This window comes from Eretmochelys imbricata, chromosome 18 (assembly GCF_965152235.1).
Source record: "Eretmochelys imbricata isolate rEreImb1 chromosome 18, rEreImb1.hap1, whole genome shotgun sequence".
NCBI lineage: Eukaryota > Metazoa > Chordata > Testudines > Cheloniidae > Eretmochelys > Eretmochelys imbricata.
The window spans coordinates 11,124,556-11,141,765 of NC_135589.1; the positions used below are offsets into that span (position 1 = coordinate 11,124,556).

Genomic DNA, 17,210 nt, shown 5'->3' on the forward strand with positions numbered 1-17,210 from the left:
TGTAACTGGAATAACCAAAATGCTTTGCATTCAAAGGGAAGTCTAATGTGATCCATTTAGAACTTCACTGCTTTCTTTTTAATAGAAATTTTTTTATCCCTGCACTAAGTGAACTACAAGAGTTAGATATGGAAAGAACTTACAGAAATGAACCTTTTCCATTTTTGGGCCATCACCTATCTCAAGTGATGGGGCTTCAACTACCTAGAATACTATTTCAGTCTAATCCTGGAGACTGAATAAACACATTTCCCCTAATTGTACATTTCTTAAGTACGAGACTTTTTGATAATCATACAGACTGCATTTGAAATTGCACCAGTTTAACTAATGGTGCAATTTTAAACCAATTTTAAGAAACTGATATAAAATACAGTATGAATATTCAAATGATTTAAGCCTGGCTTATATCAATTTAGCTTAATCAGCAGAGAATCGACTCAAGCTAAATTGACATTAGCCTGTCTTCAATCAAATTAAGACTGTCCACACTGTCTTTTGCACCAGTTTAAATAAACTGTTTTTTAAGACAGTTGAAAGTTAAACAGGTGCGACTTTGAACACAGACAAGCTAAGGGCCGGATTGTGCAAGAAAACTGGAATCTGTGGGAACTGAGTGCAAGAGCGATACACTCATTCATTCATTTGTACCACTGGCTGAATATTATCTTATTATTTGTCACTTACAAAGAGATTGTTTGTAAGCATATTTATGAACCTATGAAGAAATTAGAAAATTTGGCTGATCTCTTTCCTAAATTTAGTTTTGATATCCAATAGTACAATTAAATAGGACATTCTCAAATCTAGGTGCCTCTGCCAAAATGAAAAACACAATTAAATTAAAAGGAAAGCCAGCAATTGCTCCATTACGTTAAGCCACATGTAACCAACCAGTGTGGAGTGGTTTAAATTGAACTGCATTGTTTTTCTGAATCCTATCACTTTGGAACCACAGTGACAGACATAAAGCAACTGATATTACAGTAGCGTAATCTATTGATGCACAAATTACCATGAGCAAGTCCATGGATCCCAGCTATGAGATGTTCTCCACTGGTTGCGCCATGGTATCGAATGTACTCTCGTTCAGTTTGATGTCGGTTATCCATCGTCTTTCCCAAACCATCTGATAAAGTTCCAGCAAACTACAGTAAGAGAAACAATGGGAAATTTAAAAAAACAAACAAACAAAAAAAAAACCCCAGAATTCTAAATTATCAAGATTTGTTGAAACAAGATCTGTGTTTAATTTTTAAACTCTCCTTTTTATTGCTTTATTTTAAATATTACTATAGTGCTAAAGACCAGAATTTGTCCAGTTCTCAATATCTGCATGTCACACTTACATGGCAGCATGAAAAGAGAATTTTTCGTTGTTTGAAGGTATGCATCCACAGCCTAATCCCATAATCACTATGTCTTATAGTCAGAAAGGCCTTATCTGCATTAGTATTTTCCTTAATACTGCCCCACAGTTATCATTCCACTAGAAGTAGCACCAGTGTAAGGCCAGCTACTTGTATCTTAATGTTATTTAGCCCATGTTGGTTAAAACATCGTTGGCTATTCCACACCAGAGTTTCACTCATTACAACCATCAGTGGATCCGCACCAATGGCAGCACAGTGGTGGGAAGTTTTAAGAAAAGTGTTACTCCAATGGTCTGGAATTAGAGGAAATTTTTTAAGTAGTACAATGATAACTTGCATCAACTATACAAATTTCTACAAATGATATTTGATTTTGTTAAGTATTTCAGTGTACTTTTTAAAAATAAATATTTGCAGAAGTCATCCAGTTTTTCTCCTTTGGAATGCTAAATGATTTAGGGTCCAATCTTGCTCCTGTCAAAGTCAACAGTGTTGCCACTGACTTCAGCAAGAGCAAGGTTGAATCCTGTGGCTATGTTTACACTATCTTTTTACATAGGCAGCAAAATAGGTCAACCTATTTTCCCCCAGCCAAATGTACTAACTCAACGTTGCTTTATATATACACCAAACTGAGCTGTATAGCATATAAAGTAAATTAGTCATTTCATTAAAAAAATATTCAACAATACATAGCCAACATATATTCTGGTCAAATGGAGTTAAAGTATGTTTGCTGGCACAAATCAGGAGAGGATCTTATGGATAAGCATGAACTCTCACTGTAGATATTTTATCAGAAAAGGATTGAGAAAGAACATTAACTTGTGTTTTGTCATTATGCAATTTGAAAAGTTCTAGACTGACAGTAAATAAGAAATCACATCTATGCCTAACAATTGTAGTCAAGTGAACAAATGAAAAACGAAAAAACTGCTAAATATAATTAACTTTCTGGTGAAACCTCTCCCAAAACAAGTAGTTAAATGCCAGTGACCCTAGTGTAACCTTTCAGAAAACTCACTGGAATGTTATTTAGACATACACCTATCCTTTTGCAGAGATATGTGAAAGCCTTCAAGGCAAACACTCCCAGAAATATTCTTGTACTAGTGTACTTTACATTTTGTAGCAAGTTAAGAAGCTATTTAAATACATTTGAGTAATGGGGTTTTAAAGTGGATTTATTTTACAGCTGGTAGGGTAGCATGCCATGTTTAGGGAAAGGTGCAGAATAATCCAGAGGTAGATGGCTATGTTGACAGACACATGTGTACTGCAGCACAGAACGAAAGTTTGAACTAATCTAAGGGAAATCTCAATGACTGTAATGAAGACACGTGCAGAACCATTATAAAATTACTGACCTCTTTCCTAATTATATACCTTTTATGTTATAAATGAAGGGCTAAGACTCACCTCTAATACGAGCAGGAGTTATGAAAACACTGACCATTACTGAATGAAGATACTGAAAAAACACCAGCTAGAGCAAAGGGTAGCTCACAGTCCCAGTGCTCTATTCATTCTTTAGCCACTTTAGATAAGATCACATCCCAAAGTTAAGCCAAACACAAAACAAAACAATCCCACACCCCTACCTCTAATTGAGAACGGTTATCAACGGATACCTAACAGGGACTCTGGTATTCAAAGAGCTGCTGCAAATGGTGTAGTGCAGTGGTCCCCAACCTTTCTGTGGGAATAGCATATTCCTATTCCCAGAAGACTGTGGAGGGCGCCTGACACCCCCGCCCCCTACCGAAAAATGGCAACGCGTCTCGGCGGCATTTCGGCAGCGCGGTGTCCTGTGGGCACACGCAACTGCCCCGGCGGGTGCCATTGCGCCCACGGGCACCGCTTTGGGGACCCCTGGTGTAGCGCCACTTCTGGGCCAGAGAAATGAGCACTGACTGGTGGGATTGCGTCATTATGCAGGCTTGGGACAACGAGCAGTGCCTGCAGAACTTTCGGATGTGCAAGGCCATATTCCTGGATCTGTGCGCAGCGCAAACCCCCGCCTTCTAGTGCAGGGACCCCCAAATGAGAGCTGCACTTACAGTGGAGAAGAGCGTAGTGATCACTGTGTGGAAACTTGCAACGCCGGACTGCTACCAGTCAGTGAGAAATCATTTTGGAAATTCAGTGTGGGGACCGCTGTCATGCAAGTGTGCAGGGCCATTAATGGTGTCCTACAACGCAGGACTGTGACTCTGGGCACTGTACAGGACACAGTGGATGGATTTGCAGCAAAGGGGTCCCAAACTGCAGTGGAGAGATAGGCAGCATATATATACCTTATTTTGGCACCAGATCACCTGGCCACAGAGTACATCAACAGAAAGGGTGACTTTTCTATGGTGATGCAAGGATTGGTGGATCACCGACATCAGTGCTGACTGGCCAGCGAAGATGCATGACGCTCGCATCTTTAAGAACACAAGAGGGTTCAAAAAGCTACAAGCTGGGACTTTCCCTCCTGACCGGCAGGTTACCATTGGTGATATCGGAATGCCAATAATGATTGTGGAGGACCCAGCCTACCCCTTGCTCATGAAGCCATATGCTGGCCACCTCTACAGCCCCAAGGAAAGATTCAGTTACCAGATTGGCAGATGCAGAATGACAGTTGCTTGTGCTTTTGGTCTGTAGTTGTGCCTCTTCTCCCCATAGGCCCCAGAGATCCAATGTCTCCAGTCCACTCCAAGCTGGAGTGCAACTGGAGCATGGAGCCGGCACCGTCAGCTGGGCAGTTGCACAGAACAATGGAGAGCTGTTAGGTGTGCTTGCCGAACTGGACAATCAGGAAAAGGTATTTCAAAAATTTGTGGGGCTTTAAAGAGAAGGGAGGGCCTTGCAGTCTCTGTGATCCCTGGGCACTGGAGTTCACAATTATGACCAGAGCAGTCAGCGTCAGGCATTGTGGGACAGCAGCTGGAGGACTGTTAGGGTGGACATAAGGACATGGTGCCGGCATTTGTGCTGCATCAACCTCAGTACATCCACCACAGCTCAACACCATTCAGGGAGGCGGTGTTACTGCATCGCTGTAATGGGGCACTCACATTGGTGGGAGACAAATTTAAGGGTAGACAAACGTACAACCAGGTTGACACAAGGCAGCTAGTCAACCTTACTCTGTAGTGTAGACCAGGCCTTTGTAAAATGCCTAGAGATGCTTCATGAAACCTTACACTGATGAGGAGAAACAAGAGAGCCTAAAAATTCCTTCTTGAATAGTTTAGAATTCTCATCTGTCCTGTATGTGACATGAATGGTGCTCTGCCAGTGTAACAAGATTCTAGCATGGAATTCCCTCTTGGTAGTTCCTTCATTGGTAATTCTTTCATGGAAATTTCCTTTGATAACCTTTGCTCCATCCTATAACTCAGAAAGGTAGTAACTTCAACACCCTGTCGTGCCTTAGGGCTTGTCTACACTACTGCGCAGAGTCAATCTAAGGTACGCAACTTCAGCTATGTGAATAGCATAGCTGAAGTTGACATACTTAGATCTACTTACCATGGTGTCTTCACTGCAGTAAGTCGACAGATGACACTTTCCCGTCTACTCCGGGCTTGAGCTCCTCATTTTGGTGGAGCACCGGAAATGGGAGAGTGCTCAGAGATCGATTTGTCGTGTCTATACTAGACTAGACCATTTATACTAGATGCAATAAATCGACCCCCGCTGGATCGATCGCTGCCCGCCAATCCAGGGGGTAGCGTAGACAAGCCCTTAGACACAGAACACTGATGTGGAGCAAAGTGTGCACGTATTAGAAAGAATAATCTTACATATCCTTAATTTATAAAGTCAGACCCGAGTCTACATGCCCTTGGCAGAAGAGCCATCTACACAAGAATAAACCTAATGTAAGGAGAAAAGGAGGATTTGTGGCACCTTAGAGACTAACAAATTTATTTGAGCATAAGCTTTCATGAGCTACAGCTCACTTCATCACCGAATGCATCCGATGAAGTGAGCTGTAGCTCACTAAAGCTTATGCTCAAATAAATTTGTTAGTCTCTAAGGTGCCACAAGTCCTCCTTTTCTTTTTGCGGATACAGACTAACACGGCTGCTACTCTGAAACCTAATGTAAGGATTAGGGCCCAAGTCTTCAGGCCCTTATGCACAGATTCAAATACAGTACAACAATCCATATTTAGATTAACATTTTCATGTTATAACAAGATCATTCAGAATAGCTGGATATTCCAATAGTATACACTGACTATATTAAAAAGGAAATCTGTACCAAGTTTAGCAGAGAAGTGAAAGTATAACTATATTAAATCACATGTTGATGGATGACAAAGATGTCAAATGTTTATTCTTTTTAAAAAATGACCTTTCCTCAAGGTGTTTTGATCAGCAGCCATCAATGGGGGCAAGAGCATCAATTCCATGTCTCCCTCCAGTCCCCCAATTCTAGTAATTACATACAAACTATGTGTACATACATGCTATCAATATAAAAATTGACCAAAGAGCATGTCCATGTCATTATTTTGTAAACTGTAGTTTGGAAATATGCCTGAGATCTTTGTTATAATAAGGTAAAAACTCAAAATAAGAAACAAAATTTAGTTATGTGATGTGTCTGACGCAATTTTTTCTTCTACTTACATCTGCAATGTTTTTAAAGGCTGTGCAATTTTTTGCTCGCTATAAGATTACTCAGCCGCAGCTCCTCCTTTCTTGCTAAGAAATGCAAACTATTCAAAGCATGATCCATTATCTCAACAAGCAGATTTTAATCATATGAATGAAAATTAAATCTCATGACTGTTCTTATGACTTAACCATATGGACTCAAAACAGAGCACCCAGTTCACTGGCTGAATTATTTTTAACCCCTTTCTGAACTTAATGTAGATGCTATTTTTGATTGGTCTAGAAATACAAATAGAATTGAAACTATTTCATAACTGGGTGTTCCTCTAAAGGGTAATAGTTCGTTTTTACAGGGATTAGAAGAGTTACTATAAGGATTAAAGGCTCACACATGAAATGTGTATATAGGTGGGAGCAGGCAGATTTTCTGCTGGCTCTAGATTTTCAGCCCACACCGAAAAATGTGCCATGACACAGTTGTCAAGAACTGACCCTGAATGCCAAATTAGTTAGCTTGGTTGGGATGGTTGGTGCCAGCCAATGTGAATAGGACAAATTATAAATTATTATTAATGAAATGACCGGGCTTTCATAACAGCTGTCTGGGGAAAGTTTTTGCCCAGTCCAGACTGGCCAGCACAACAATCAAATTTTTCTGAACAAATAAGGCTTGTGTGTTCTCTCCTCACATTTTCCCCCTCCGATGAAAGGAGTCCACCATCTGTGTTAGTCAATAGCAATTCCTGTTTTAATACCTTGATATGAGAATTGTTTTCTTAGTAAAGCCGTAGGAGAAAAAAAATTCATAAATGGACTGGTTAAAAGTTCATCTTGTCATCACATGGCAATTTTCATACTCTCTCCACGAAGAAAGAAAAACAAGGTTAAACAGAGATACTTTGATTTGCGTGTTGTAGCAAATAGCACCAAGTGCCCAAAGACACACATTTGTTCCATAGTTAGACCATAAGGATTTTAATGCACTTAGAAATGTTTTTTCCCGGATGTCCCGCCTCAAGTGACGTAATCCAAATTCTTCACCAGATTTTAACCACAAAACACTAAATTTTAATGTTGAATGCCTTTACCAGTATTTGCTTTATTGTATTATTTAACCATGTTACAAACCAATCCACAAGAGGTTACTGGAAAAGAATAGGTTATCACAGAAAATGTGTGGCAGGCACCCATCTTCCCTACTAAAGAAATAGATGGCACCTTCTTGTTTTTGGTAATCTATATCTATCTTTCTGGGCTTTTATACAGCACCCATCACTATGTTATTAGAGCACTTAAGTGGATGGGTAGCGACCAAAAATGGTTGCAATCTGACAGTTGATCTATGTAAAATGAGTTGACAATGTCAGTCCAGTTCCCAGTGTCTCTAGGCCACAACTATTCAGAGGTGCCATGGACTAGTTGAGTACGGAAGCTCAATGCCCTTTATCACTAGCACAGGTTAGAGTTGAGGGCACATGAGTAGTGCAGTACCATTGCTCAAGATGTATTCAGTTTTGCAGCTATATAGAGGACTTTGATTTTCATGTCTGCCAATCCGACACCCTCTCTTAGGACTACATTCTCCAATGCCTTTTAGCAGGTAGGGTGCCAAAATGATCTGCAACAGCAGAGTCACCACTTACACAAACACCAGCATATATTATTTGTGGTACGCATTTCCAGTTACCCGTTCTTTTCCAGTGGCATGTCAATTTCCTTGATATGTTTTATAAGAACAAATGTATGGGAAAACAAAGTGAATATTTAGATAAGGCACAGAATATCTTAGGGCATGTCTATCCCAATAGTTCATGGCAAGATGGGGTGTAAATCTACCCCATGTTAACTTGTCTTTGTGGACTCTGCTGCTACGCACGAATGGCTCCCTAGTGTGCTGTGATCTAGTGTACGTCTGCAGGGCTCACACGGACAGTTAGTGTGCAGCAGGCTAGTGCAGGGTGGATTCCAACCTCCACTTGCTACAAGCTAAGTGTTTGTGTAAAAAAGCCTAAAGCTTTGCAAACTATTTCAGTTTATGGGAAGCAGGGAAAAGTCTTCAAATAAGGTTCTGCTTGTGGGTGTCAATGATGGGGTGTAATGGATTGGGTGTGGCAAACAGTAACAATCTGAGTGAAGAGTAGACCAGAGAACTGTAATTCCTTTATTTTGAAGCACAGCAATCTTAAACTGTTCTTACAGCAACAGTATTCTTAATATGAACTGAAACATTTCATAGTGAAATCGGTGCACATCTTTTCAACCTGCAAATCACAATAACCATGCTACAGTGTAACTGTAACCAAGCCAGGAGATTCAGTGACAACATAGTCAAACCCAAACTTATCTGTTGCCTTCACTGAGGAGGAAAAAAAAAAAAAAAGTGTGTTGTTCACTCAAATTAGCTAACTTGAGCTACAATCGTAGTGAAGACAAGGCAGTTTGTTATTTTCACATGAGTTGGGAGTTTGAGTTAAAGCCTAAGCTCCCTCATAGGCTTTGACAGGACCAGCTAACTTGTGTGAAACCAACAAACTGCCTTGTCTTCACTAGGATTTTACCTCAAGTTAGCAACACACCTCTTTTTTTTGCAATGAAGAGGAGGCCTTAATTACAAAATAGTTAGAAGGTGTAGTGTAGACCTAACTATGTCCATAACCTGATTAATATCTTAAACAGTCCAGGTGATTAATTTGGTTTATGGACACCATGAGCCAATGAGATCCCCTGGTTCTCATGGATGTAGATAAGGCCTAATAACAAAATGAAATAAGGTCATGACCACAGGTATTTTTGACTCTTTTTCCCTCCAACCTTCTCCCATACAATCCCCAAATACCCAACTCTGAAATGGTTTTCAACTGTGTCTCAGATAATACATTTGTGCCTGCCCCATGAGCAAAAAAACAAAACAAAAAACGGTTTCCAACAAACCAGTACAACCATGTTACCTGAAATGTTTTTTCAGAACAGATCTTGAAAATCATTTCCATCACCAGTGAATTTTTCTGAGTAGACAGGAGCCCACAAGAAATTCACCCACATTTGTGCCTGGCTTAAGAAGAAAGAAAAGGAGGACTTGTGGCACCTTAGAGACCCACCAATTTATTTGAGCATGAGCTTTCGTGAGCTACAGCTCACTTCATCGGATGCATACTGTGGAACGTATAGAAGATCTTTTTATACACACAAAGCATGAAAAAATGGGTGTTTTACCACTACAAAAGGTTTTCTCTCCCCCCACCCCACTCTCCTGCTGGTAATAGCTTATCTGAAGTGATCACTCTCCTTACAATGTGTATCATAATCAAGGCTTAAGAAGAGTATTGCAAAGGGAACTCCAAGGAAGTCCACACAAAAAGAAAACTTGGGTGTCTCAGTTTTTGATGCCTCCTCCTTTTAAAAATGACGGTATCTGGCTCTTCCCTTGTGAAATAGCAGTCACAATATAATTGCAAAAAGAAAAGGAGTACTTGTGGCACCTTAGAGACTAACCAATTTATTTGAGCATAAGCCTTAAAGTGAGATATTGAACGGAACCGGATCCAGGGACATCACTCAAATGACTGGGGAAAAAAAGTTCAAGCATATTTGAGAATATAACATCTGATTCTTTGCCTTGTTCCCCGTTCCTGGACAGAAGAAGCATGAATTAAATATTTTGGAAGCTCTGCAAAAAAACCAAAACAAAACAAAAAAAACCCCACAAGTCTCACACATTCTTCCTGCCAACTGTCACTTGTGTTCTTTGATCTCCCTTCCAAATGGACTATATCTTCCAGTTCCCTTCTCCATGAATGGGCAATGAACTTCTCTCTGACCCTCCACTCCAGAGGCACTGGAGCCCAGATTCTGATCTCACTTCACTTATTTATGACAGTATAAGTGATTCACTCGAATCTATGGAGTTACATTGGTAAACTGTGTGAAAACAGAATCTGGCCCATGATTCCTCACCAGCTCTCTATGACATGAGGCCTCCTCCCTGAGGCCAGCAGAAAAATTAGGTGCGTTCTTAACTCAAGTTTGGTAACTCAAGTTACCACACATTCTTCCCTAGTAAAGACACAGCCTAGATTTGTATCCCAAGAATCATGACTTCAAATCTCTGAGTTTAGCTATCAGTTAATTAAAATCTCTAAAAACTAAACTGGTCTGCATTTTCCTCTACCAGCTGAACTCAGTACCCAACTTGCTGTAACCTGATTGTTCACTTTGGAGATTTTCAATCAGTGGCTTGTACACTTCCCTTTTGAATCGTATTCAATGTTAGTGAGCACTATGCTGCCAGAGATGCCATGTTTTAGATGAGATGTAAAACTGCTCTGAGACCTTGTGATCATTAAAGATTTCATGGCATTTTCTGCAGGACTAGGTGTGTGTTGGCTGCTGTGTCCTAGCCAAATTCCTATTTGGGTAATTACGCTCTACCTAGCTAAATTTTCTAGAGTTTCACGAAGAGTATTAGTACTTTCCCATCTTAAATGTATGCAGTGTTGCTGTGCACTGTTGGACACAAATCAGATGTCAAGAATTATAACATTCATAAACCAGTCAGAGAACACTTCAATCTCTCTGGTCACGCAATTACAGACATGAAAGTTGCAATTCTTCAACAAAAAAACTTCAAATCCAGACTCCAGTGAGAAACTGTTGAATTGGAATTCATTTGCAAATTGGATACAATTAACTTAGGCTTGAATAGAGACTGCGAGTGGCTAAGTCATTATGCAAGGTAACCTATTTCCCCTTGTTTTTTCCTAACCCCCCCCCCCCCGACGTTCTTGTTAAACCCTGGATTTGTGCTGGAAATGGCCCAACTTGATTATCATACACATTGTAAGGAGAGTGATCACTTTAGATAAGCTATTGCCAGCAGGAGAGTGGGGTGAGGGGAGGTATTTTTTCATGCTTTGTGTGTATAAAAGATCTTCTACACTTTCCACAGTATGCATCCGATGAAGTGAGCTGTAGCTCACCAAAGCTTATGCTCAAATAAATTGGTTAGTCTCTAAGGTGCCACAAGTACTCCTTTTCTTTTTGCCAATACAGACTAACACGGCTGTTACTCTGAAACCTCTCCTTACAGTGTTATAGTAACACCCATTGCTTCATGTTCTCTGTGTATATAAATCTCCTCACTGTATTCTCCACTGAATGCATCCGATGAAGTGAGCTGTAGCTCACGAAAGCTTATGCTCAAATAAATGTGTTAGTCTCTAAAGTGCCACAAGTCCTCCTTTTCTTTTTGCAAAATAATAAGCTTATCTGACACAGAACGAACTGCAAAGCAAATAAAAATGGAGTTAAGCCCAAATTTCTGTACTGAATGTTCCCCCTAATCAGACCGTGTGAGGCATTCAACACAGGAATCCGTTTTAACTAACTTTTAAAAATGTCTTTTTATCCTCTGTAAATCCTTTCAGTACTTCCTTGTTCACTGAAGATGTCACAAACAGACACTACATACCTAAGACTCATTGTAATCCATACACTGCATAAAATGTTACAGAATAATACATTCAGGGGTATCCTTTAGCAAAACAAGACATGACAAGATGGATTTCGGGGGGGGGGGAAGAATTAAATAAAGGTCAATTATAATTTATCCCACCTTCAACACACACATAGATCCCAGCTGGTGAGAATTTAGGAAATCTTAGGCTATGCCTACACTATGGGGCTTTTAGTGACACAGCTGTGCTGCTGCAACTGTGCGGTTAAAAGCCGCGCAGTGTAGCTGCTGTTTGTCGGCAGAAGAGAGTTCTCCTGCTGACAAAAAACGTCCACCCCCCACGAACAGCAGGGGCTTTGTTAGAAAGATATCGCTCCTGCCGACAAAGTGCTGTTCACGCTGGCACGTGTCGTCGGTAAAACGTTGGTTGTTCTGAGGTGGCTTTTTTTTTTTCTTTTTTTTTTTTTAAAAACACCCCTGAACGACAAAAGTTCTGCCGACGAAGTGCCAGCGTAGACAAAGCCTCAGTGTAACTCAGTTTTTAATTTTGTTTTGCAGTGCACTGTACTGGGGCAGCTGCCCCACTCTGGTAGAACAAGGGTTAAAAGCAGCCCTGCAGAGGGCTGCGTGTGGGATGTAGGAAGTGAGGGCAGCTGAGGGAGTAGCTGACCACAGGTCTGGCCAGCTCAAATAGGGCCCAGCTGGTCCTGATAAGAAGGCTGTGGGCCAAAAGCTGAAAGGAGTCTCACTTTAGCCCCAGAGGGAGAAGGGCTAGCTGCCTGAGAGGAAGGTACCTGAACTGGAGCAGTGCTGCTCCAGCCCGGTAAAACCCCAGGCTGCAGGCCTTGTTGAAGGCCTACAGAGGCAGCTGGTCCAACCCCTTTGCCAATGATGAGCGGCCATTATAGACTGTTCTTATAATTATAATTTAAGTGCGAACTGATCAGAGTTAGAAATTGAAAAAATCTAGTTCTCACACTTTTGGATTATGCAACAGGAAAATCCCTGATCACGTCGTCTGGAGAGTCATTCTGACATCACAACAGCAAATCCTAAACAGACTCCTTTGTGTCTAGACGCAGAGGAAGAGCGGTTCATTACAGAAAGCAAGGCCTCCACTAGCAGCAAACAGAGCGATAGGAAAGCCATGAACAGGCACCAGCACCCTTTGGAGAGGTTAGCGTTAAGATTTCCAGAGTTTTCGTCAAATGCACCCGTTCCCTATCATAGAAGCAAAGAAGGCTATCCTAAGCAGGAATGCAGGGTTTGAAAACTTTCTTTTTTCTGCTACCTTCTTAACATTTACTTCCTTTAAGTGTTATTGACAAAGTTAAATCTCACATCCACACACAGCTTGGGCTTGAAATGACCTAGCACCTGTTTGTCATGGGAACCCAAGGTTCAAACATATATTTAAAAAATCATTTGAGAAACTTAGAAAAACATTACTGAGAAATGTATTCTTTTAGCTTATGTAGTACAAAATCTGATCAAGTTATCCTTTATCATCACCCAAACGTATCTTAAACTTCTTCATACAAAGGAGAAAAGTTTCTTTGCCACTGTCATGACAGTGACAGAACAGAAGGCTCAAGAATTAGAAAAAAAAAAAGCACTAAGAGTCATCGGCGCTGACGCCATGGGTGCTCTGGGGCTGGAGCACCCACTGGGGGGAAATGGTGAGCGCTGAGCACCCACCAGCAGCCCCCTTATCTGCTCCCCCTCCCCCTGGCAGATCGGCGTTTCGTGGCATGCAGGAGGAGGGGAAGAGCGGAGGAGTGAAGACATGGCGCGTTTGGGGATGGAACAGGGCAGGAAGAGTGGGGGTGGGGCCTTGGGGGAAGAGATGAAGTGGGGGCGGGGCCTGGGGTGGAGCTGGGGTCTAGCACCCCCAGCACTTTGAAAAGTCATCACCTGTGCTACAAGTTCCTGTTTGTAAGAACCATGCCCACAGATTTGTATTTATAATACATACTGTAGTAAGAGAGTCATATTAATAACACTTTGAACCCGTTTTTCCAAGTTCACCATTGAATGTATATGTTGTAATAATATTGTTCAGACAAGTCTCTACCAGTGATTAATTTAATGGACAATACAATAGGTTTCAGCTAACAGAAGTCAAAATGTTTTAGTCCCTTGAAGTTATTTGCCTTGTTTTTAATCAAGCTATTTCCACAATTAGTTCATTGAGTGTTTTCACGAGTCAGTTACAGGATTTACAAAAGAAAATCTAAAATTTAGTTAGTTAAAAAAAGATTTTACACTAATTAAACCTCTCAACGAAATGCAAAGAAATTCAAAGGAAAAGCATCATTTATTTATTTCACTGTGTGTAGCTGTTCCCCAAACTTAAACACACTGGATGATCTTGCTGAAGGAACATGCTGCTGTAGCTAAGCACAATGACATGCACCAAGGACAGACGGTTAGTGTTAGTGAAAATCAAGGAAACAAGGAGTTAACACTGGCAATCTATCCTCAACTCATGCTGTTGTACTAAGCTATTATAAGCACATACAACAAGGAAGATCATGCAGAGTTATGTTAGATCGATAGCTATAACACCTAGGTACAATGAGTGAATTAAGCATGTGTGGCCAATCCTTTACTATAAAAAGAAAAGGAGGACTTGTGGCACCTTAGAGACTAACCAATTTATTTGAGCATAAGCTTTCGTGAGCTACAGCTCACTTCATCGGATGCATTCAGTGGAAAATACTATAGATTTCCTTCCTTTTGTTGAGGTGTCACAGGTTAATGTTTAATGCGTTTCTGTGTCTCTTGTTAAAGCCTAAAAAACCTTTAATGGAAACATACTAGAAATTACTCACACAACAGACAAACCTCTTTACTATGCAAATCACATTGAGCTGGCTTTTTTTTTTTAAAAAAAAATGGGCACTGTTATTAGATGGATTGTATAAATACTACATATTTAAACAATTTAAAAAAAACCCCATACATTATTTAGCAGAAAGGCAAGAAGCCATTTCCCCCACTTATAAACAACTACACATTTGTCAACTGTGTGTTATCCTGGGCCTGAAATATGAATAATAAAAATACTTGTGGTCTTTGAAAACTTACTGCGTACACGTGGCAGGAGCTACTTCTCCAAATTAAAAGCCGCAGTCATTTAAAATTGATTCGCAAAGTACTGGAAACGGCAAGATCATATCACTTGTCATTAACACTCTCCTACCCCCCCCCCGCCAAAAAAAAAAAAAAAACACACACACCATAGCTCTCTTGTTCAAGCACAAGAGCATTTCTAAAAATCATTTAATATACATTCTCTCTTAGAGAGCATAAACCAAACCAAACTGATCTAAAAAAAAAAAGTGGGCCTAGCAGAGAAAATGTATGAGAAAGCTTAAGCCAAGAACAAAATGTTTATGACCAAGTTACAAACCTCTGAAGACAGTGATTTATAATGGAAATACTGACAGAACATTAAATATAGTGACAGAATTGATTTAAGCTTAAATTAGGTAGTACTATACTGAATTTCTACAAATGCAGAAATTATGGTGGTATCATATACAAAATGCATATAGACTCTGACTCCTTTCTGCCCTTAGTTATTGATCAACAGACGAACAAAAAAGAAGCCAGCTGCATTCAACACTGAACACACATGATACCTTTTTGGAAATTCCAGAGACATTTTCCCCACCCCCACTTATGTCACACAATCAAAGTAAAGAACCTTTAATTAGCTCACATCCCATCGTTAACTAAGCTTCGTAATACATTCTGACAACGACATGTTGGCTGGGTAATCTGTGAAGCCCCCTGATGAGTTGTCTGTATGGATGCCTGATTAGCTGGGTATCCCAGGGGAGCCCCCTGCTGTTTTTATCTCCACAGATGCCTGATGAGTTGGGTAGCTTCCCCCAAGGACCTCCTGTGAAGCTGCATCAGCAGGTGCCCATTGGCAATAGTTTTGTGTTACAGGGCTGAATGAGTGATCCCTGCAGGAACTGCCAGCTGTTTTCACATACACAGAAGGCAGTCAAAAGTCCACAGCATGAACTTGGAATGACCCCAACTGCAGAATCACTGGCGGGTTCATCTGGAGGGCAGCTATGCTTTATTAAACAACTAATACTCTTAACAGATAACTTTCAGAAGGAAAAAATATTAACTCTTTCAAATCTTCTCTAAGTTTTTTTACACAGTGTAATGGCATGTATTATAAACTCTATCGTACTTTTAAAGTCCCTTTCTAGTTCTTTGAGTTAATATGTAATAAAAATATCTTGGCACAATTCAATTTTTATTTTTTTAAATAATCTGACAGATCTATTTTTAGGCATTTTTCAATGTTCATTGATTTACTTTTTCAAAATTAAAGAAAATTATAGGGAGGGGGTCAGACAATTATTTTATGACAGTAGACTTTGAGATTCAAAAAGTGAAAGCTTTATAACTGTTAAAATCCAAATTGACAACACCTCATGTCAAAACACACAAAACAAAAATATCCTTAAATCAAACTCTAATAAGTTCTCAAGCAGCATTTTTCCTGCTTTGACTATCTGTAAATATATTTTACTATTCATGGATTTTTTTTTAGTGTATGTGTGTGTGTGTGTGTGTGTGGTGAAATTTACGCTTACCGACACTTAGCGATCAAAAGCTAATCCTTCCAAGCCTAAATGTACTTAAAGAACTTTGTCAACTTAAAAGTCTTCTTAAAAATAAAATGTCTTTATCTTATGTTTCTAACTTAGATGAGCAAAACAATATAATTTCATTTTATCATCTGTGCTATTTGTTTACATTCTGAACTTCATTCTGCTTGGGAAAACAGACTAGTCACTTTCACTTTCTGTTTCCAGTCAGTTTCACTTTCTCTGGCTGATACACTATTATCAAGTTCATTTTGTAATAAACTGCTGGAGAATGTTTAAAACAAAGAATTCTGTTTTTCTTTCTCTCTTTTCTTTTTTTTTTTTTAATTAAATGAAGACACTTGTACTTTCTGTAGTGCTTTAAAGTTTAAAATGAAGCCTAAATGTGTGGCCAAAACTATCTTGTAGCATCCCTTTAAAAACAAAAAAACCTGTGTATTCACCTTATCTGCAAAAATAAAACACATTTTATTAGCCAACAGATTTCATTCTCATTAAGGCTTTGTATATATCTATTTTAAATTTTCCACAAAGCTTTCTATATTGTCTGTATCCAAATAATAGTTGGGAGGCCTGTTTAGGCTGACACAAAAGTCACTAAAATCTGACTAACCCCAACTCACAAACAATTGAGACTCTACCCTTTTCACCTATCAAAAACTAAAAATGAGAACTTTGAACACAGATCACTGTTTCCTTAAAAAGAACTCCAGCAACTTACACATCACACTTCAGGATAATTTTTTTAACCTACTACATATTTACACAATACCTAAAATTACTGTAAACAAAAGATAGAAGAAAAACAATTTTCTCTCTTCAGTGTATTTGTTTATTTTGTGTATTTGGCAGCACTTTGTGTATATGATATTTTACTATTTCCTCTGCACAGTTAGTTTCCCCCACTTGGAGTCAGTCACACAGAAAAACAGACAGAAAAACTAAGAAAAGTAATAATAATGGCTTGTAAAAACTCAAGCTGGTGGGGATCTAAAGCAGGTGTAGAAACTGAAGCTCTTTAAACTTGGTTTTTGAAACTGTCTAGATTATAACTTAACACACTTTAAAATTCAATAAATGGCTAAGCTATTTATTTCACCGTTAATGAACTGATGCCTTTTGCCTA

General features: G+C 39.6%; 1 protein-coding gene across 5 annotated transcripts in view; it reads right to left on the reverse strand.

The window, feature by feature from the left end:
- VPS13D (vacuolar protein sorting 13 homolog D) overlaps positions 1 to 17,210 on the reverse strand; it is a 189,126-nt gene that overhangs the window by 43,442 nt on the left and 128,474 nt on the right. For all 5 annotated transcript variants that reach the window (XR_013348386.1, XM_077837552.1, XM_077837556.1 and 2 more), the window contains one exon: positions 1,016 to 1,148. Coding sequence is in view for 4 of the 5 variants with exons in the window: in XM_077837552.1 (XP_077693678.1) it covers positions 1,016 to 1,148 (133 nt within the window). In the remaining variant the exon portion in view is untranslated. The remainder of the gene's footprint in view (positions 1 to 1,015; positions 1,149 to 17,210) is intronic.